The sequence below is a fragment of the Phoenix dactylifera genome, unplaced genomic scaffold, assembly GCF_009389715.1.
Source record: "Phoenix dactylifera cultivar Barhee BC4 unplaced genomic scaffold, palm_55x_up_171113_PBpolish2nd_filt_p 000026F, whole genome shotgun sequence".
NCBI classification, from domain to species: domain Eukaryota; kingdom Viridiplantae; phylum Streptophyta; class Magnoliopsida; order Arecales; family Arecaceae; genus Phoenix; species Phoenix dactylifera.
The window spans coordinates 3,189,432-3,210,737 of record NW_024067667.1 but is presented as its reverse complement, the minus strand read 5'-3'; the positions used below and the strand labels follow the sequence as shown (position 1 = coordinate 3,210,737).

The 21,306-nt window shown below is 40.9% G+C and overlaps 1 protein-coding gene across 1 annotated transcript; it reads right to left on the bottom strand.

The window, feature by feature from the left end:
* Positions 1–516: 516 nt before the first annotated feature.
* Positions 517–19,377, bottom strand: LOC103713646 (IAA-amino acid hydrolase ILR1-like 3). The gene is made up of 5 exons (XM_008800652.3): positions 18,910–19,377; positions 16,634–16,759; positions 15,834–16,148; positions 1,350–1,478; positions 517–1,120 (listed from the first exon to the last, which is right to left on the bottom strand). Exons 1-5 carry the CDS (start codon positions 19,282–19,284, stop codon positions 746–748), a joined length of 1,320 nt encoding a protein of 439 aa, XP_008798874.2. The 5' UTR covers positions 19,285–19,377; the 3' UTR covers positions 517–745.
* Between the last annotated feature and the right edge of the window lie 1,929 nt (positions 19,378–21,306).

Here is a 21,306-nt window from a genome sequence, read left to right as displayed (position 1 = left end):
AAAAGAAGTGAAAAAAGGGGGAAAAACTACAAAGAAAACATAATAGCTTCAGTTTGTAGAATATGCAGCAAGGGTGTGTTTTAGGTCATGGTGACCCACACCTTTCTTCACCTACGTAAGGCCTGAAGGTTAACTAATGCCCCCAGTAATTGACAGAAATACATGCTGGACTTGGTCAAATAACAAAGAACTCGTATTAGGGAACAGAGAGGACACAAGGGCAGCTGATTTTGATTCAGAGGGTTAGCAACTGTCTCCTGGACACCACTTCTCCCACCTACAAACCCAATATGCATGTTCTTTCCATGCCAAACTAATAATTTCCCAAATAAAACAGGGAATATGCAGAACCATATCTTGATTCTTAAATTGTATTGCGACATTTTCCAATTAATTAGAGATTACAAACACTAGAGTAATTCTTTATGGAAATTAGAAGCTAAACAATTGGAATGGAAAAATCTGATATCTGTACAGAATTATTATTATAATGGGGAGCAGCAAACAATCTAATCAGAACTCACCAAGGATCATGGACGGAGTATTATAGTAGCAAGAATCACAATTTTTGTAAAGTTCCAGTTGCAGCACAGGAGATAATGAGCACAAAGGAATTATGCCCAAACCTAACAACTGATTTAAGTCCATGACCACATGATACTAGTAACAACATCTATTAGCAAATTTTAATTTCTACAAGCTATTGAATTCTGAATGGAAAGTATATCCGAATTTTCATTACAGTTTAAACTTCTGTTGAATGATTATCCAAGTAAGCCATGGCAACAGCAGCATGCAGGGCAGCTCCAATTGGTAGTGCCTGCTCATCAAAGAAAAAGTAAGGAGAGTGCAATGGGTAGGTTGATCCCAGAGTTTCGTTTTTAATTCCAAGCCAGAAGAAAGCACTAGGCATCCTTTGTGAATAGAAGCTAAAGTCCTCCGCTCCCATAGTTGGTGGGCAATGGCGGACGTTGGCTTCACTGACCAGATCCTCCCCCACCCTCTTTGCATGGGCATACATCCCTTCATCATTGACAGTTGCAGGATATGGTATGCGTGTGTTCTCCATGAATTCTACCATAGCAGTGCAACGGTGGACAGCAGCCTGTGTCTCTATAACCTGTTAAGCAAAGTGTAAGCAGATCAGCAACTGAACTTTTAACTGAATTATTCAAGGGCTTCATCTCCAATGTCAGAAAAAAAAAAAAGAATCTGATGGATGGCGCGAAAATAATCCATGCTTATAATTCATAATAAATGCAGGTACTGCAACTCAAGAAGTTGTTTTAAATTTTAGTGTAGGATTGGGAAGCTCAAGAACTGTGCTTGGAATAAGGTACATGTCGTACCTCTTTAATCCTTTCTGAGAGGTATGTGAAGCCTTCTGTTTTCATGCTTCGAAAAGTGCCGCCAAAAGTTACGGAATCTGGGATAACGTTGGGTGCTTCGCCAGCTCTTATGAACCCAACTGAAACAACCTGCAATGTGAAGGAAATAGAGTGATATGATAAATTGCAAAAAAACTTTAAGTGGATTCAACCGGGCTCTCTAGCAAAGTGAATACATAATACTAAGATATGGTGAGTGGTGACAAGCATGAGCAACCAGCATTCGCAGTAATTGTGTCACAAGTGTGTTTCCATTCATAATGGGACTAAACCAAAGATCCATTTACACGTCATAGATGTGCTGATAATGTTTAGGAGAATGCTCCATGGTCTATGCCTATCACAGGCAGATACCATTGATTAATAAGAAGAGGGCAAGGTAATGTGCTGAAATAAAATCAGGAGAAAAGCAATATAAAAAATAAGGGCCAAAATCAAGATAATCAAAATCAATTATATGCAATATAATTTCAATGAAGTTGAAGACTCAGAAAAATTGATGAACAAGAGATGCTACGGAATGATTGACTTCATCATTTACAATTTATTATGCAGAAGAATGGGGAAAAAAGTATATGTAAATAGAATTAGTGATGAATCAATGAAGTGAACAGGATCTTTCAGGTTGTTATTTAACCAAGGTATTTATTGGCAACTTAAGCGGAAATTTCATAAATAGCAATAAATTCTTCTTTTTTAGGAAAAAAGATCGGACAACCGTTAGGAGACAATCAAAAGTAGGGTCGGTGAAACCGTCCCGAACCGGACAGTTTCGGTCGTATCGAGCCGTCATGGCGGCGGACTGGGACAGTTCCAGCAACAGAAATGAAACCTGTTGTTGGAGGGGGAGAAAGAGACGGAAGAGAGGAAAATAGAGAGCGAGCGAGGGAGGGAGAAAGGGAGAGAGGGAGGGAGGCCGGCGAAGGATGGCGGAGGCCAGCTAATTTTGCGATTTTTAAGTGAAGTCTGCAAGCGATTTTCCGACCTCACTTAAAAATAGCGAATTTTTTTAGCAGTTGATCCCCTATTTCGAACAAAACAGGAAAAAGGCCGCGGCTTCCGCCTACTGCCCAGGAGCCGGCCTTCGACGGCCCTCTGCCGGCCTCCGCCACCCTCTGCCAACCTCTCTCCCTCTTCCCCTTCTCTCCCTCATTTTTTCTCTCCCGTTCGCCCTCTCCCCCACCTCCTCTACTATATCGGTACAGGCTCGGCCCAACACGGCGCAAGCCCGTACCGACCCGTGCCGCCGGACAACCGGTCCGATGCCCAATATCTATACAGCAGATTATGATCAAAACCTTCAATAAAAAAATGAAAGAGGTACAATACTTAGCCAGTCAGTGGCCAAGACATGGCCAATGACAGGGGCTGAGACTAGGAAAGAAAATATAGGAGATACAGAAGAAAAAAGCCATAAATGGGCAAAATTGTTAAGTTGGCCTAAGGAGGAGGAGATTGGTTGAGCCGGCATGGGGGAGGAAGTGGGTCTGCTATAGCGCGTGAACTGCCCTAACCTTCTCATCATCCTTGAACATGGAGAACTAGTCAGACACAGTGGTATATAGCAGCATCCATAGCTTGCCTGCACTACTGGTTCATTTCAGAATATAAAGTGATTCTGAGTTTGCAAATATCCAGACCACCGCTGAAGCAATTAAGCCCCAGACCAGCTGATGTGTGGCAGCAAAATTTTCGTCCTCCATCTCACCCAGAACGTTTCAGTCTAGTGCTTTATTTCTCGCATGCATCCCTCAAAGTAAATGACTCCAACTACCTGTAACAATATGGCATTGGAAGAACATGTGGTTCACTGTCTCCTGTTCTCCATGGAGCACATTTCTCTGTCTAGTGCTATATTTCTCACATGCATCCCTCGAAGTAAATGGCTCCAACTACATGTAACAATACGACATTGGAAGAACATGTGGTTCACTGTCTCCTGTTCTCCACAAAGCACACATATCAAGTCCAATTGGCAGTCCTTGCCACAAGGTTGTCCTTCATTGGGACCTGATTATGGGTAAGGGCCCAAGTGAGCAATCTGACCTTCAATCATACTCGAGCATTCCAGAGACACTTAGCCGGAGCAAAACTTGGCCCTCCCATGCTGATGTTTCCATAAGTGGAGTTTATCAAGAAGGCACCTTTACCTTTGTGTTTCCAAATTGCACGATGGTCCCAGTTTAAGACCTGTCTATCCCAGAGTAGCTGGTATAACAATCAGATCTAACCACCATGTCATCCATGACCGGTTGTTGCAGATGTAGATGCCAACTTTGTCCATCCGAGTAATTGCTAACAGGTTCATTCATATCCACAGAGGCTGCTGCTAATAGAGTGAGAAGACTCTGCAAGCTGATCTCGGAGACTCAGCTGTCAGTCAAAAAGCAGACATCCTTTCCATTAACCAGAACTCAGTGCAAGCCCACAACAAGTAAATCTTTCACACATTCAAGACTGCTTCACATCTATGATCCATGTGTTCGAAGCATGGTAAGAAAGTTCCTAGGTAATTGATCAGGGTGAATATGACCAGTATTAAGCCTTTATAAAGGCCTCTCCCTGGGCTTACTGTTTTCCACCACCATATGCATAATAGTGCCTTATTAAAGTTTTTCACATCTAGGACCCCTAAACCTCCTGCTTGGCTCTTGCATACTCCCCGCCAGTTGATACAGTGTATCCCACGCCCAAGGTCACGCCACTTCCAAAAGAATGATGCTTTGTGTGGTTCAAGCTTGTCCACCACACACTAAGGCAGCCAGTAGATGCTTATCCAGTACACTGAGGGTTAACCTGCCACCAGCTGACAGCAATTTGACCTTCTACCCTGAAAGCCCCTACTGCACCTTATGAATCAGGGGAAGCCAGTGGCTTTTAGTAAGACTGCAAAAGCCTAAAGGGAGCCAAAGGTATTGGAGAGTGAAGCTGGCAATCCTGCATCCAAGAATTTCAGCAAGCTGCATCACACATTCACTACTAATATCGTGCGCACCACCTTGGATTTGTTGAAGTTGATTTGAAGAGGAGAGCAGAGATAAAAAGCTAGCAATATCAACTTCAATGCAATGATCTGGTCTGAGCTCATCCGATGGAACAGAATAGTGTCCGTGAAACCTTATGACATTGTAATCTTAGTATCCGCTTGTCAGCCTTCTTTTTATTCAGGTGAAGTGGCAGAAATGTAAACCTTGTAGTTCTAACTCTTTTTACCAATAAATGATACTGAGAGAAAGAAGGTGGATAGGAATGTTCCAACTGAAAGAGATGAATAAGAAGAGCAATAAGTAATAGAAAGAAGGTTATGTAATACAGACAGATTTTAGTCAACCACAGTACTGAAGGTAGCGAATAGAAGAGGACAAAGCACTTGGTCCCAGACCTACAATCAGCTCTCTTTCTTCAGCTCTGGCCAGAATAGTAGTCAAGATTTATGCACTCTAGTAAGTAGACTGACTGGACGACGGTCGCCCTCCCTAGTTGATCCCTCCTTGGTATCAAGACCATCCAAGTTGAATTGAAGCACTAAACCCTGAGGGATCTACTGATATAGCTCGCATCAGATCATGTCCTTCTCAATTACTGACCAAAAGTTCCATAGAAAGAGAAAGGGAACCCGTCGGGCCTGGGAATTTGTCTCCTAGTTTGAATATAGCCTTCCAAATCTCTGCAACTTCAAAGGACTGGTCGAGATTTTGAAGACAGTGGTTGGGGATAAAGCTCCTCCCAAATGGCTGAGCTTCCGGGTGTAGCCAAATCCAAAGATATTCTTGTAATGGGAGTGGAAAGTCCTTGTAATTCTGAATCTCAAATGACAATTCACCACACGATCTAGGGCTACAAGGTTCGTACAATGTTTAAGGGATGCCATGTTACATTCCCTTTCCTTAAGCCACCGCACCTAAGATCTTTGCCATCGATAAGACACTTCTGCCTTGGTGAATTGATGGAGTGCAATCTGAGCTCTTTCCCGAGCCAGTATCTGTTCCTCTGTGATTGGCCTGGATTCCTCCAGGACATCCAATTTATGAATCTCTGCGGCCCAACACCTCTTTTGCTCTTTCAAATTTCCCCCTCTTTACCAATGATAGTCCTTAGAAATCAAAATCGTTACAATTTATTAGCAAACCTTCTGATAGGGTCCTCATCCAGACACCAGCATCATAAGGTCAAGATCACTTTCAGGAAGTCTAGGTTGTGAAGGCATATGGATTCAAATTTGAATTGTTGATGGTAGCCTAGTAAAGCTTGAGCTAATATTCCAGTGAGCCTGATATAAGCATAGTTGGAGGCTATATTTAAGAAAACATCTTGGCTACAGAGCCGGAATTCAGATTCAAAGTCTGTTGAAACCACAAATCTGTCCAGTCTTGTAAGTACTACACCTTCCTACTTGCTAGACCATGTGAAAGATGCACTGACTAGAGATATGTCCATGAGCTCAAGATCCTGCACTAGCTTACTAAATTGTTCCTAGTCTACTCGACAGTTATGATTGTTATTCTGGTTAGATCCATAAAGGGTGGCATTGAAGATGTCAGTGATAATCCAGGGGATTGCAAAAGGATTCCTCACATATCTGAGTTCATCCCATAAAGCCTCCTTCAAGTCTCTATTAACCGGTCCAACCACTACAATAAAAGCCGAAGTGGAGTTGTCAAGGTGGCGAGCTAGGGTGACCATGATGGAGAAACAACCGATGGTGGTGCTTGAGGCCTTTAGCACAGCAAAATCCCAACCCAGTAGGATACCTCTTGATTCTCCAAAAGCCGGCAATTTGGTCCATTCATCCACCATTCGTTGAGCCAAGGAATTTTAAAGAACCATGGGGATAGGTTCAACACTTTAGTGTCTTGGAGGCCAATGATCGAGCAGCTGGAGTCCTGAATGGTAACTTGGTGGTGGTGCTCCCTAGACCCCTAATGTTCCATGATAGATAGCTCATCTATGGGAGTGGGAAAACTCAGGACTTAAGGCTATTTCGAGGCTACGTTCAGATGCCCCACAGGGAAAACAGAGCCAGTCATCTTTAATGCTATAGAGAAAGGAAAGAAAAACATACCACTAGAACTCTCTAGGTAGAGAAACATAAGAAACACATGCCAAAGCAATTACCACTACTAAGTGAAGACAAAGCCCATTACAAGGTTGACCCTCTCCACAACATAAAGATCTAAGACAAGGCACTGGCGAAGCCAACGCCAATGTCCCGCCATCAAACTCTCAAAAAATAGCAAAATAAACAAGACTAACTCCCAAACAAGTCAAACAAAAAACCAGCATAAAGACCCTTTTAGCCACTCCTAAGGCCTGGCAAAACGTCCCACCTCAATGGCAGGGCTCCAAAATGGGGAGGTAGCCTGATCAATCATTTGGCAATCTGAGGCTCCAATCCATACGGACCTCCATGGATATTGATGGTTCAGTCATTAAATTCACTTGGGTTGCTGAATTAGTGAGGTCACCTTACACTTACATCAAATGTTGATGATATCTTCCTCTGTCAGGGCTTCCATAGTCCAAATGCAAACTAAGATGAATCTTGATCCATTCTCTGGAGAATGGGCACTTTAGATGCTTCCTAGAGGGCCCATGTCTTTGTACAATTTTTGGCGAACTACAAAGCCGAGACACACTCAACACCTACCTTGTCCAGCAGCCATGCATTTGTAACCTGCCAGAGATTGGTATTCCTTACTTTCTAGAACCTTGGATAGGACAATCCAACTCTTGCCTAAGTCAACTAGTCCACACTGTCCTCTATCTCTTATGATGGTAATGGTCATTCATGCCCCTCTTCTTAGGCTACAATATGACAAGCTAGGCTCAGCTGCACCACGGGATCCCTTGAGGGCGGGAACCCTTTCAAATCAATTGTTGATGAGGCCTCGTCTGTTTTAATCAACAGCTCATCACAGTCCTATCCGTTTATCATTGGAGTTGGGACCAAGGTTCAAACAATAAAAGTGAGGGCCTTGGTAGGGCAGTGATCATCATACCTCTAAGCACAGAGCGATTTTTGGTTCGATCTAACCCTATTAAGTCAAGAACCAAATTGGGCCCAACTCGACTCTAGCTTCTAGACCACTAACATCTTCCTTGGTTGTAGTTCCTTGCTGAAGAGTGTTGCTTTTTGGGTTCCTACTTCATTGGACAAAGAGAGCTGCACTGGTGTACACAGCGATTCAATATCGATTGCTTGCCTTTGTTACCTCCTAGGTTGTTGCTAGAGCCGATCATCTCCATTGGGTGAGGTTTCGTCCAAAGATCGGAGCCAATGTCCAACTCCAATTTCAAAGGTCATGATCATCCTCCAATGAGGGGTGAAGGCGGCTATCCATCCCCTAGCTAGAAGGCATTGCAAATGGTCAACATCACCGTGTATCTAAAGTCCTCATGACTAGGTCCACGACCCTAGGGAAAATGGCTAGTAAGCAACGAGAGGCGATAATGCTGTAGCTATTTAGTTCCTTCCATTTCTCACATCCCTTGTCTGTATTTTTTAGAAAAATGAAATTGCTGACAGAGGTTGAGATGGATTCATAATTCCAGTACTTGAGCGAGACTCCCTTAAGAATGAGCTTGGCTCGGTGCTGGTGCAGATAAGATACCCCAATATCTCCTCCACACAAGTGGGAAACTTGAAGATGGGGGGAAGGTTGATGGGGGCCCTCTCCATCATCTTGAAGATAAGCCTTTGATCGGGGAACTAGACTAGTATGGATCCATATACCAGCTCCTTGGTGTTCCTATTCCATTTTCCCTCTCCCTCCTAGTTTAGGAGTCCGGTGAATTCCACCTCCTTTAATCTTGATCATATAACCAAGATGTTGGCCTTGTTCTTCGGAATATCATAGCAGTCCCTTATCCCCTCGTCAGGGATAATGCGGGCAATGCTTCACTCCAATTAGGCAAGAGTGTCCTAGTTAGGCATTTTCAGGGTTAACTTGCACCTACACCAGCAATGGCCAAGGAAACCACAACAAAGGCACCTAACAAAGTTCTGGGACTAGAGTTTTTTGCCACAAATCTCACCACATCCAAAACAATGTGTTTTGCACTAGTTCACCTACTCCAAGGAAGCTTAAATAAGTGAGAATGCTCTCAACCCTGTTCTGATCACAAGGGCTAGACAAATCTATAGCATGTGGCTTGGCATGTTGCACCATATCTCCATAAGAGATCTTGGTGGTGTCAGCAGATCCCTTGAATGATATTAGTATAGCCACGGAGTATCATCTTGATCCTGACCATGCTTCTCATTGGGGCGCTACATCGAAGTGTGGCCAGAAATTAGCCTCCCCTATGGTACGATGGTGCAAACGTCACTATAAGGGAGCCTCTGGTTAGGTGGGCCTTTCTTACCTCTAGAACCTTTGGTCCATCCATCCGCTTCCTCTAATGGGAATCATGATTTTGCTTATGGCCAAATTGTCTGCCACTTACAGACAGACCTTTCACATTGAGGACCTTGAAGATTGCTAATCGAAACCAGAAGGCGAAGGCAACTCTCAAGAACCCTATCCAACCACTAAAAGGCATGGATAGGCATTTGCAATGTTTGCCTCTCTCAAACCCGGCGTCTCTCAATCGCGCTACCTCTCTCCATCTTGAAGATGATATAGCTTTTCTTGTAGTCCGATGGATTCATTGTTGCTGTTACTTAGACCCAAAAAGTTGAACGGCTAAAAATGTTGGCTAATAGTGAACATAAGATGAATGTACTAGAATTGCTATCCTAAAATGGAATATGGTAATGGAGGAATAGAGTGAAGAATAGAGTGAAGAACATATAAATATTTACGGAGACAGAGAAATTATATCAATTGAGGATTAGGTAATGGAGGAACTGATTTACATAGAATGGACATGTATAACTAAAATCGTAGGAGGCCTTAGAAAGGAGAGAGAATGGAAGCTATGATGAAGGATTTAGAAAGAGAAGGGGTAGACTTAAAGTAGCATGGATGGACAATATTGAAAAAGCTTGCAATAACACAAAGGTAGCCATAACAAAAAATAATCAAACCAAGCTAAACAGATATGGTTATGGCATACTAGGATGTTGTAAGTTAGGCCATGGTTATAAAATAAAATTTAGTAAAGAAAAAGTTTTTCCTAATTATAATCCTGAAAGTAGATGCTACAGAATAATGAATTCATTGTGCTTCAAATGAAAATTTGTTACACTTCCTATAGACCTCAAAGGCATCCTATGCACTATTCAATTTCATACAAAGTATCTAAGAAGACAGGCTTTTTTTACTTGATCTTCCGTTATGCAAGCAAAAAGAAGATCAACATGAAGATAAAGAAAATGTTACTAGATGTATTTCATTAATCATAATTTTGACATGTATGACAGAACAGCATATTGACATCATCAAGAGAATATTATTAGAAATCTTATCCCTTCGCTGTTCTCTGGCTTGTCATGTAACAAAATATTTTAATTCTCAGTTGGCACTTGGCAGGAATATGGTATGATCAAGTATACTTTTATTTGCATTTGCAGACCCTGCAAGGAAAGCATCGCACTGATAGCTGAAATCTCAGTGAGCTTGATGTCTATAAAGAATTTCAAGGTTTCCAGCATTTCCCAATTTATGTACAGCTACTTTAGCCTTTCTTGGTAATGTGTCTTCCCTGAGTGTCAACCTATAAGATTCATGTTAAACTTTGAGTACCACAGAAATAAATCCATAATAAGTGTGCACAGTTGTGCATCATAACCATTTTTTTTTTTTGGGTACCAGTGCCTCATAACTATTTAAGATCCTTACAACCAAGAGCATAGTGAACTTTGATTGTTTACAATTATGCAATGGTAAGATAAGCTAAACTACTCAAAGGAGTATCAGCAACACTTGGGTGGCTGTCTATTATATGATCAAAGGTAATGGAATGCACAAATAAAAGGCTGCAAATGTCAGGGTAAGGTATCTCGGTGAGGTTGATGTCAGTAAAGAATTACAATGGTTCTAGCATTTCCCAATTTATGTACAATTACCATAGCTTTTCTTAGTAATGTTTATTCCCTATGTATTCAACCAAGAAGATTCATGTTAAAGTGTGAGTACCATAGAAGTAAATCCGCAACATGTGTTCAAAGTTGTGCCTCAACTATTTTAAGATCCTTGTGACCAAGAGCAGAATAAATTTTGATTGTTGACAATTATACAATGGTTTGATACAAGGTTTGCCATACTGGGCGTACCGTACTATACTAGTACCGAATCGGTATGCAGTCTCATACTGTACCAATATTCGGTATGCCTCACCATCTCGTATCATACTGCCTATCGATACTATACTAGGATGGTACCGGTATGGGGTCCGGTACCGAGACGGCAAACCTTGGTAAGATCCCAGGGGACATAATCATTTACTGGTATAGAGGGTGAGGGTATATACGCATCCCTACCTACAACTAGTTCATAGCAGCTATATTCCGTAATATGCACTAGGAGCTTACTAGCTATCTGGGTAATGCTCTAAACCGTTGAATCACAACAGCCCTTGCCCTTGCCATGCAACTGCTGCAGAGATAGGCTTTTTCTAATCCGGTTGGAGCCAATCCTACTCTAGGCAAGCGCTTGTGCTTAATAGAATCTATCTCGTTCGTCTCTCAATCAATTAGGTATTCGATAAAGAAGAAGAGTTTCCATGCTCGGCTATCTTTTGTGGGCGACCAGGCTCCACAGGGAGTCGTCATCTCGAGTGATAAAAGTTCTATCATAACCTCAGATTTGAGGGACGAGGAAAGGCACAGGACTCATAGATAAGGAAGGCCAGGACAAGGGCATTGAGCAGCATGTACTCATTCTCATTCGCAAAGTAGACAAGCATAAAAAAAGGCGAGGTTTTGTCAACGTTATAAACCAGGAGATAAATGCCTTGCTGTCTGTCTGCGCAGAATTGTTAACTGTCAGCCAGCTCTGACACCTCTTTTTATTTATGTTATTTTGCTCCTGCTATTGAGTAAGGAAGAGTTAAGGTTAAACCACTCAATGGGGTTGCTAATGAGGGTCGACAAAACGGAAATTAGTCCCCAGCTCCTTACAGAACACTTGCTACCGTGGCCTAAATGCTACGCACCTTCTACAAGGATATCCGAGAACGTGCTACTTTATAAAAGACCGGGATTTGGGGCAAAGAGGCCCAGGAGTTATTATCTCCTTTAACGGCCTCCCACCTTTGGCCATTTAAGCATGAGAACCTTGATTGGACGTCTCGATACTTTACTCCACTGTTTTGTTATTTATTCTTTCCTCGTGTCGTCTACCCAGGCTGACCGATCATCCACCTTTATCAAGGAGCTTGAGGATGCACAAGGAAATTTGGTCAGTTCTTCTCATATCCCTACAATGATTACTTATTATTATTAGAGCTTATTCCATCATTCCCATAGTCACAAGGGAAACCGAACGCAAGTGAAGTTAAGCCGAGAGAATTTGTCCAATAGTCACAAATGGTGCCTCCACAGGTTGACATCCAATCCAACCTAATAGTAAGCGATCCGCCAAAAGCAACCAAAATACTCCTTGGTGAATCGGGCGAAAACTTGAACTACGCACATACATACTTTTAAAAAAAGGTAAAGCCAAGAGAGAGATAAAAACGCCACTAGCCATCCAAACAGAAAGAAAACGGATGCGTTCATGTTCTTTCCGCGCTGGGGCTATCCAGGATCCATCGGGGGGTGCGGCCTTAAAGGCAGCCGAGAAGAATGAATTGCTTGGAAGATGGCGTGAGTGGTAGGCAAAAGTGAGGCTTTCAAAGCCGAACGAAATGAATACTTTTTTATTAATACTTGTGACCACTCCCCCCGAGGGGGTTGGGGGGGAACGTTCCATAAATAGAAGAGGAGGACAGGTATTGGATGCCATCTCTAAGGGAGGGCATTCAATACCGGGTAAGAGGCAAGGCTTCGCCGTTTGAGAACCCCTCTTTCACCTTTCTCCGATGCTACTTGTTTTTTGGCCAAGACCTATGAGAATGGGTATATCCATCTGGCTGGCCCTAAGTGGACTTTGCTGATAAGATTCGGGGCGGGACCTTAGCCGGGTACCAGAGCGGAGGGTACCAATCTGAAGATAGGAAATAGATGGGTCTTGAAAGTGACCAGAGCTATTTGAAGCGTGTTGACTGAAGTCGAAGCAAAGTCCTGTCCTATCGAAAAATACTATACTCAAACATTTTTCTAAAGAATCTCCTTTACCGAGTTCTTGTTCCCCATATTTTGTTCTTCCCTCAAGATCTTCAGAGAGGGTTCGACCTGTTAAAGAAAATAGAAAGCACTTTCTCCTCGTTTGATGATTAAACACCTTGTTAATACGTAGATTCGTTTTAGGACTAAGAAATTGCATATAAAACCATTTCCCTGGCCCTAATTCATAAGGGCTTAGTATTATAACTATATAAATATATACAATAGTCCCGCAAGCAGCAACAACGACGGGAATAGGGAAACAGGTAGACGCAGCAACTTCGGTAGGAGCACTTTAACAACGAGATAGAAAAAAGAAAGACGGTGGCCCGGTGAAAGTCAAGCTTACTCTTTTTTTCTTGGCTAATAAAGAGGCCAGATAGAGCTTCGAACTCTTGGAAAACTTGTTGGATGGCAGCCAGGGATTGAAGATCACCTTGGGCGTGCCCAATGTTAAGATAGAGGAGAGTTTGACCCAAGAAAAACGTGGACTTCATTATTAAAAAAAATTAATGAATGGATTGATATACACAAGTTACGAGCAGGACTCGAACCTGCATTTTGGAATAAACCCAAAACTTCCTTCTTTTTTTATTTATCGTCACTTTGGTCACTCGGTTCAGCACCCAAGCGGGTACCTACATCCGGGGGCACAGATAGGCCTAGACTAAAGAAGGCGTAGATCTACGATTTTCGGATTAAGGATTGATGCTTAGTTAACACTACCTCTCTTTTTTCACTAGCTTTAGAGGCTGCAACGAGGAGATGCATATCCTTCAAATCACACCTATTGTCAGCGTAATGAGGGATAAATGCTTTACGAGGGCTAACCGATTCCTTCACAAGCAGCAAAGACAAAAAGGGCAGAGAAGATAAAGGCTATTCCTATCAAAGGATTGATAGGGACCACCCTTTTTCCTAGTATCATAGGTGACCAAACGGCCGCCCTAATAAGCAATGGCAAGGCCGGTCTTGCTATTCCTCAAAATTTTTTGAGTATATACATCTTGACGTGTGTAAACAATTGCATATCCTCCTTTCCACCGGTTTCGCTCTCTTGGAACGTTCATTCCTTATAACAACAATCCGACATCTAAATCTTGTTGTTGCCACTAGACCAGTACAAACCTTCTTGTTCGAACTATCTGTCCTCACACCAATCATACAATATTCGCTATTATTACCTATGATTCTATTCTTAGAAGTGATAGAAGTGAAAACAACATAATCTCCGATCAAAGAATAAGGGGTTATTGAGTTTAGTAAATAGAATGTCGGACAAAACGGGAATTAGTCCCCAGGTTCACTACAACGCGGGCTTGGTTTAAGATTTACCAAGTTACGAAGGCCGGATTGATTGAAGTGGGTGATACGATAGGAAAGGAGCCAAGATTTGGCTAAGGAAGAAACAACTTAGTATCCAATTTCACTAAGTGAGGCCATCTCACGAATTGGATTCGAAGCAATAAAGCAACTTTCCTTTTAGTAGATCGTGAGTGGGTCTATCGTCCTCCTCATTATAGTTCTCCTATCTAAAAATCACGACGATTGTCACTGCTTATGGATCCAAACCTGGGTGATCTATCCATGACCAGGATGAAGCTTTGGGTGAAACTAAGTGGAGGTCCGAACCGACTGATGTTGAAGAATCAACGGATGAGTTGTGACAAGTTTCATTCTATAGCTCCTACTTACTTTGTTAGTTCCCTCACTTGCTTTCGGTACACTGGCTTTCAAGTAGAAACTGTCTATTCCCAATCCTAGGCTTTGAAGTCTGCTTCATAATTAGTACTGTCGTCTATCGTAGGCTACTTCTTTCCATTCCGAGTAAGATACCCCAGCTTGTGCTATAGGGCTGGCACCCTTTTTTAGGTATGTGCCTCCGGAACAAAGACAGCCTATCTTTCTGCGACAAGTCAAAGCCATTCTGTAATTTCTTTCTCCACTGACCTAGCCCAGTAATTTATATTGAGGGAAGACAAACCCCATTCTAGGACAAAGTACCTGAGAGCAGAAAGGTAATGTCTGGGGAAGAGTCGTCATCACTGGAATGTCCCTTTTGTTTTGCATTTGATGAATCTTGGCTATTTGAGCCCACATCAAATTCGTGAGAAAGGACTGGAGCTGAATCAGCTGCAAGAGTTGTTCAACTTCCTCTATAGCAGGTTCCAGAGCTGGAAGCTGCAAAGGGAGATTCCAGATGGTTTGGGGATATCACCGACGAAAAGCATTCTTCAACCTGGATATCATTAATCAAGATAAGGATAGTTTGAAAACTGCAAAGGCAGAAAATCTGGAGGCTAAGGGAGAGGCCCAAGAATCCGTATAAAACCCGCCTGGCCATTATGAACTAATCCCCTTGCCTTAGGTAATGTCCGAAAGCAACTCAGCAGTGAAAAATAGATGACCCTAGAAGAGGGGAAACTAGTGAAGATGCCGAGAATGGCCAGGGATTACCGGTCTTAGTTAGAATCTGTTGCAAATGCATGTGAGGGAGGGAATGATTGCACGTTAGTATTAGTAAGAGCAAGGGAAGGCAAGTGCCATGGCATGGAACTTCTTTTCTTCTTTGTACGAGCCTCTAAGAGCAGGGGATTCGAGAATAAGAAAGAGCCTCTCGTCCATTAAGGTCTAAGTTGCACTGTACTTGCTCACAAGCCAGCTATCCAGTTCTCCATGACGATCGTTAGTTAGATTCCGAGGGATAGCCAAACCTATATATCGTTTTTAGACCCCATGCATCAATCAGTAATTTCTCTCCTGGACATAGAAATCAACCCGCAGAAGAATCAAGATCTAGCAACCTCTCTGTGCCGTTAGTGCAACATTTCTCTAGTGTACCTTTGGGGTAGTGGTAACGGGCTCCAGAGCATACTGGTATTCAGTTTCTCTTATCACCGTGGTCATTTCTGAACTAGTGATTTCTCAACCTGAACAAATAGATAAGACTCAAAGGAGTATGAGCAACACTTGGGTGGTTTTCTCTTATATGATAATGGAATGCGCAAAGAAAAGGTTGTAAATGCCTGGGTAATGATAGCTCTCTACTCATCATAGGAATGCAGTGCGCTATTGCAAAAAGATTTCCACAACACTAACGGACTTCTAAACGCTGCATACCATAAAATCACCAAATACAATGAGCCATTAACAGTTACATGTGAAAAAAAAAAGGATATTCCTCATTCAACAGAAAAGAGATCCAATATAATTAGCTCAAAAGAAAGAGGGCTTACTCTACTTTCAAGAGGATCTGACTCTCGAGATACGAGTTGTTGAAGGCTGAGGATTGCAAAGGATGCAGGAAGAACTGGATCTATGGTTTTGTGCGGGAAAGCTGCATGCCCACCTTTTCCTTTAATTGTTGCTGTAAAACGACCAGATGCTGCAAGCAGAGGTCCAGGTCTTGACGCAATGGCTCCAGTTGAAAGACTAGGCTCAACATGGATACAAAAGATGGCCTGCACATCCTCCAAAGCACCCTCTTGCAACATGTGATAAGCACCAGCTTGACCCTCTTCGGCTGGTTGGAAAACGAGCTTCACGGTTCCCTTAGAAAGGGGGAAAAAAGAAAACAACATAAATAATAACTAGCTAAACAACAAGAAGATGAGAATGTGAACAAAAAAAAATGCAAGCCCTGCATGCCATCAAATCTTAGTTGCCAGAATCAGAAGTGGGTGCAGAATCGGGGGTCAGTGCAGGTGCAGAAGCAGGAGTCAGCACAGGTGCAGAGAAACAAATATTTTAAAAAAGACATAGTAAGGAAGCGCTTAGGAAGCAAGCATAGTTTCAAGATTTTGGGAAGATTTCGGAAAGACAGTGGGTACCATACCCTAGGTAGAAATTTCCTGCCACTAAACAAGTAAGCATCAAGCAATTACAACATTCCAGAACTAAATTCAAGCTTAAGAGTGAAACTCACCAAACCGTATAACATAATCTCTAAACAACATAGAGGTATTAAGCTGGATTACAGCATTATTATATTGAACTAACTTTTGGAACTTATAGAGACTACCGGTTACAACTGTACCTTCAATTTGTTTTTATGATGTTGAAGCAACCTAGCAGCACCTAGGAGCATTGTCACATGAGCATCATGACCACAGGCATGCATTTTTCCACTTTGCTTGCTCCTGTACTCCCAGTCTACCAGCTCCTTCCAAAAGGTCAAGATAAAGTAATTAGAAACTTGTTACTAGTATACTCTTGAAGAATGGTGCTAGGAAAAGGTTGAACAAAACTTAAAATAAAATTAAAAAAAATAAAACCCCAGTTTAATACTAAGAGTATAAATAAACAATCCATTCAGTCATTAGTGTTGCTCTGCAAAAAAACTTGCTTGAAATCAAGTCATCTCATCACGAAGGTCTACTTAGTTAAGAAATCAAAGGTATTCAAGACATCAGAGATTCTTTTACAATGGACAAAAACTTGTATATTTTAAATCTCAGTAGTACATAGGGAATATTTTGGAAATATGTGCTTGAACCAACATATTCTACCCTTGTCATGGAAACCTATAAGAGGATTTGAAAAGCTGTCAATTAGTAGATAATCAATCAGCTGCTCTTAAGAGTTAAAACAGTTTAGATCCATAAAATGGAAAATTCACAGCACCATCAATAGACTTCTCCTGGTAGATCATCATGCCCTCATTAGCCATCTGCATGCAAGTGTTTATAAAAAGACTGGTAGCATTGCTGTCATGGTGTAACTTGGACTTGTAGGGCCTGCTTGACTTCCCAGATATTTTGTTCCATGGATAAAACCAATTTTACCAAACTGAGAGATACACGAGTGATCAGAAAAAAGAAAACCACTCATGGTACTTCCGATCAGAGTATCCTGGAAAAATGGAAATTATGAGTCCCTTTTGAAAGGAAATTTGCAGGATCCCCATTTTTCAGGATTGCTCATTCTCCCCTACCGTTTACACCCCTCTCTCAATGGTCTATTGTTGGTTAATTCCAGGGATAATTCATGGAAGCATCCAAACTTCCTGTAAGGTCTAAATTGAGAAGGATTATTAATTAAGAATGAAGTCCAAAGGTCTAATATATTTCACTAACTAAATTTATTCCATTGAGGTTACTAAGTTTTTTGAATAATCTTGTTAATTTATTTTAAGAAAACACTAAAGAAGCAAAGTAGGTACTTTGCTGTAGCTAGTCTTCCAAGCTTCCATCAAAGCATGAGCCTCTAAATAATTTTGTTGAGATTGAAAGTTATCAAAAAGTTCTCTCAAGAGTTTCCAATTTATATATATCACAAATTCTAGGATTTAATGTTGATTTATTATTGACTAGAAAAACTAGATTAACTTTAAACAGTATTTTTTGTACAACTGAGTGAATTCTAGAATATATTCCTTACCTTCTTTAATTACATCTTATTAATTTTTATTGAGTTCATATGGTACTAAAGCAGCAATAATACACCAAAAATTGAAGTGGAGTATAGTGCAGGTCAGAACAAGATAAGGTATTGTTGGAAAATATTTAAGAGCTTCTTTATACAAATTTTGGTTTTTCTGAAAGTAAGTTGATAAAAACATTCAATTCAAAAAAAATTTAACTCATGAGAAACTTCAAGTTAAAGATAAATGGGGTGACCTAATTGCTGAACCATGTGTTGAGGGATGGTTGTAGAAATAATTTGAAAATTTCACATTTCTTCGAAGCACATATGAGATTATGAATTGCATATTATCTTCAATTTTGTTTCTTTTAGGGACAAATTGGGAGGACCCACAATCAAAGTTGAAATTCAAAGTTCTAGCCAACCATTTTTTGAATATCTCATACCTGATTAGGAATTTTTGAACTTTAAAAGAAACGACCAATAACTAGTTTGGGCAAGATTTGCAAGGGCATTTACTGAAACAACCTATTAAGAACAACACGACCATGCCTTGGAATGTGAAACATTATATGTTCTGGATGTAACCTAGCCTTACATATTAGTTGCTTGCAGAAATCATCGAGCCTAGTTTTATCATCTGTCGGTGTAAGACAGAAACCATATGCACAATTTCAGTGTTTCTAAGATCAAAACACCATCCACATAAGATCAAAAAATTCCACCAAATAACCAAATAATCATCAAAATAAAAAGCTCCGAAATCAAATAGATACATCGAAATACTTCATGTTCTCTTCATCCGCAGTAATTTCAGTCTACTACTTCATTTTGCATCAAAATCTCAACTTTTCTTCATTTGTTCATCCACTCAAGCTCCAAACCCAACCAAATAACGAATTCCCGCATGAATATAAAGAATTTCGAAATCAAAGAGATAAGAGATACCTGCAACGGGAGAGCATCCATGTCTGCCCTGAGAGCGAAGAGAGGGCTAGCGCCGGATCCGACGGAAGCTACGATTCCGGTCTTGGCGACCGGCCAAGAGTATTCAATCCCGAGGGCATCGAGCTCCGACCGGATAAGCTCGCTGGTCTTGTACTCCTCGAAGCCAAGCTCCGGGTGCTGGTGGATCCTCCGGCGGATGCTCGTCATCCAGTCGAAGAACTCGGGCTCTCGAGCCGATTCCAAGAGCTCGCGAGGGGAGATCCCAATCTCCTTTGAGGGGTTCTGCGACGCGCATGAGGAGAGGAGATTGGAGGTCAGAAGGGAGAAGAAGAGGCAGAGGTGAGGCGTTAGCGGGAGACGGCGAGAAGAGGCCATCGACACCAAAATAGATTAGTGGAGTGGAATGTTCATTTGCTCATGGCCGACTAAGGGCGTACTGGCGCTTCAATATGTGAGGGATACTCTGACGTAGACGGGATTATCCGTCTTTTTTTTTTTTTCGCCGGCGGCTCAAAGTTTGGGAGTACGCTATGCGGGGCCCAGAACACAGGAATGAGGTATCAAATATTCTCACCAAGCCTATTATACTTGACATATATTCGAGAATACAAAAGTGCACCAAAGAATAATAGTAGACAGAGTATTACTTCATGCCACAAAAGTTACCAGCGCTGCTAGGGCGGTTTGTATCTATGGAGCCCACCTCTTGGTTCTCTTAAAATAAATTTTGATGATAGTATTTCTAAGGATGAAGGTAGAGGAGGAGTAGATTTTGTAATCAGAGATCACGACTCAAGACTCGTCGCATATGCTCTCATACCGTCTAACATCATTAAGTTGTTAGCAGTTTAAATTTAAAATGATTGAAAAACCCTTAATGAGTAAGCATGCAAAAATAAACGTTTGTAAAGGTATATATGCAAATAAAAATTTAAAGAGGATATTTATGCAATTTTATATACTTAGAAGGGTATACACACAAAAAAAAAAGTCTTAAATTTTTATATAAATACTCTCCTAAATATTGAAATTTGCCTAAATACCCTCCCATATTGATATTTGCATGTATGCCCTCACAAAATACTAGGTTTATTTGAATACCTATAACATAGTGATCAGCCAAAATTATATTTATTTCAATTAAAAATTAATTAAAATTATGAAATTATCTTTTTACCCGTAAAACGGGTAACATGTTAACAATTCTCGCTAGAAACTATTATTTCTATCTCCTCTAAGAATGGTCAGTTTAGCTTCGGTTTCGATTTTAGAGAATCGGTTTAAACAGGTTCGGTTTCAGATTTAGCTCCAAAACTATCCGATCCGACTCATGTGCACCCATATTGTTTGAAGCATGCACAAAATCGGAAGCGTCCCTTGTTTCAAAGAGAGGAGGACATTTAATTGGCAAAATTGCAACGTGTAATCCATGTGATAAGTAACTCTTGAAGGTTTCATAGATTCTGAATTATTTTATAATACTCTGTTAGCGCCATTGTAGAGGCAGAGTAGACAAGACGAGAGGGAAGGAGTAAGCAAAAGAATAGTGAAATGAATAATTTGGAGCTAATGTCCATTAAAAATTAGGTTACATATGCATTCCCTTTGATCTTAGCTTCCATGGATGCCGATGTATAATTCTACAAAATTCAAGTTGAAGAAAGGATACTTTCAGGATATTTTGGAGCATTAAACATGACCTACTAATTGATGATTCATTAACATGTGCACATAGCAAATTCGACTTGTTACCTCATCTAACTACCAAGGAACATGTTGATATGGATTTGGAAATAATTTCCTGGAGTGCCTATCTTACCTCATTAAGGAAAGTTAGTTATTCAAATTAGAGGATTGGCTGCATCAAGTTTCCTATTAATTAAGGCAGCAGATATGTTATCTGAAAGGCAGGTTAAGCATCTGCAAGTTTCCTATTTTTATCTTCCCCTTTCCTTCGGTGCATTACACATTTACCAAGTGCTGATTGTAATGATGCTGGATGTAAATGCTTTCTTCTGCTAATTCACAATCAGAAGTATTCACAATTTGAAGACTTACAAATGGGCCTATTCTTCAATTTGCTGAAAAGATTTTATTTATTTATTTATTTATTTATTTACAGTTTCTTTGTTGAACAAATGACTTTCCATATTACACTCAAGTGTGGAATCAACAAAAATTATACCACAGATAGTTTTACGTTTGGTTAATATATATGTTGTTCATGATCTCCAAATAAATTAATCCAGTGTAAATATTATCAGAATTTTTTCTCAACACCTAGTGATTTCACTTCTTTTACAAACTATTACCAAAGAGTGAACTTATGGCCATTTAGTGTAAATGCTTTCTTCTACTAATTCACAATCAGAAGTATTGGCAATCAGAAGTATGCAC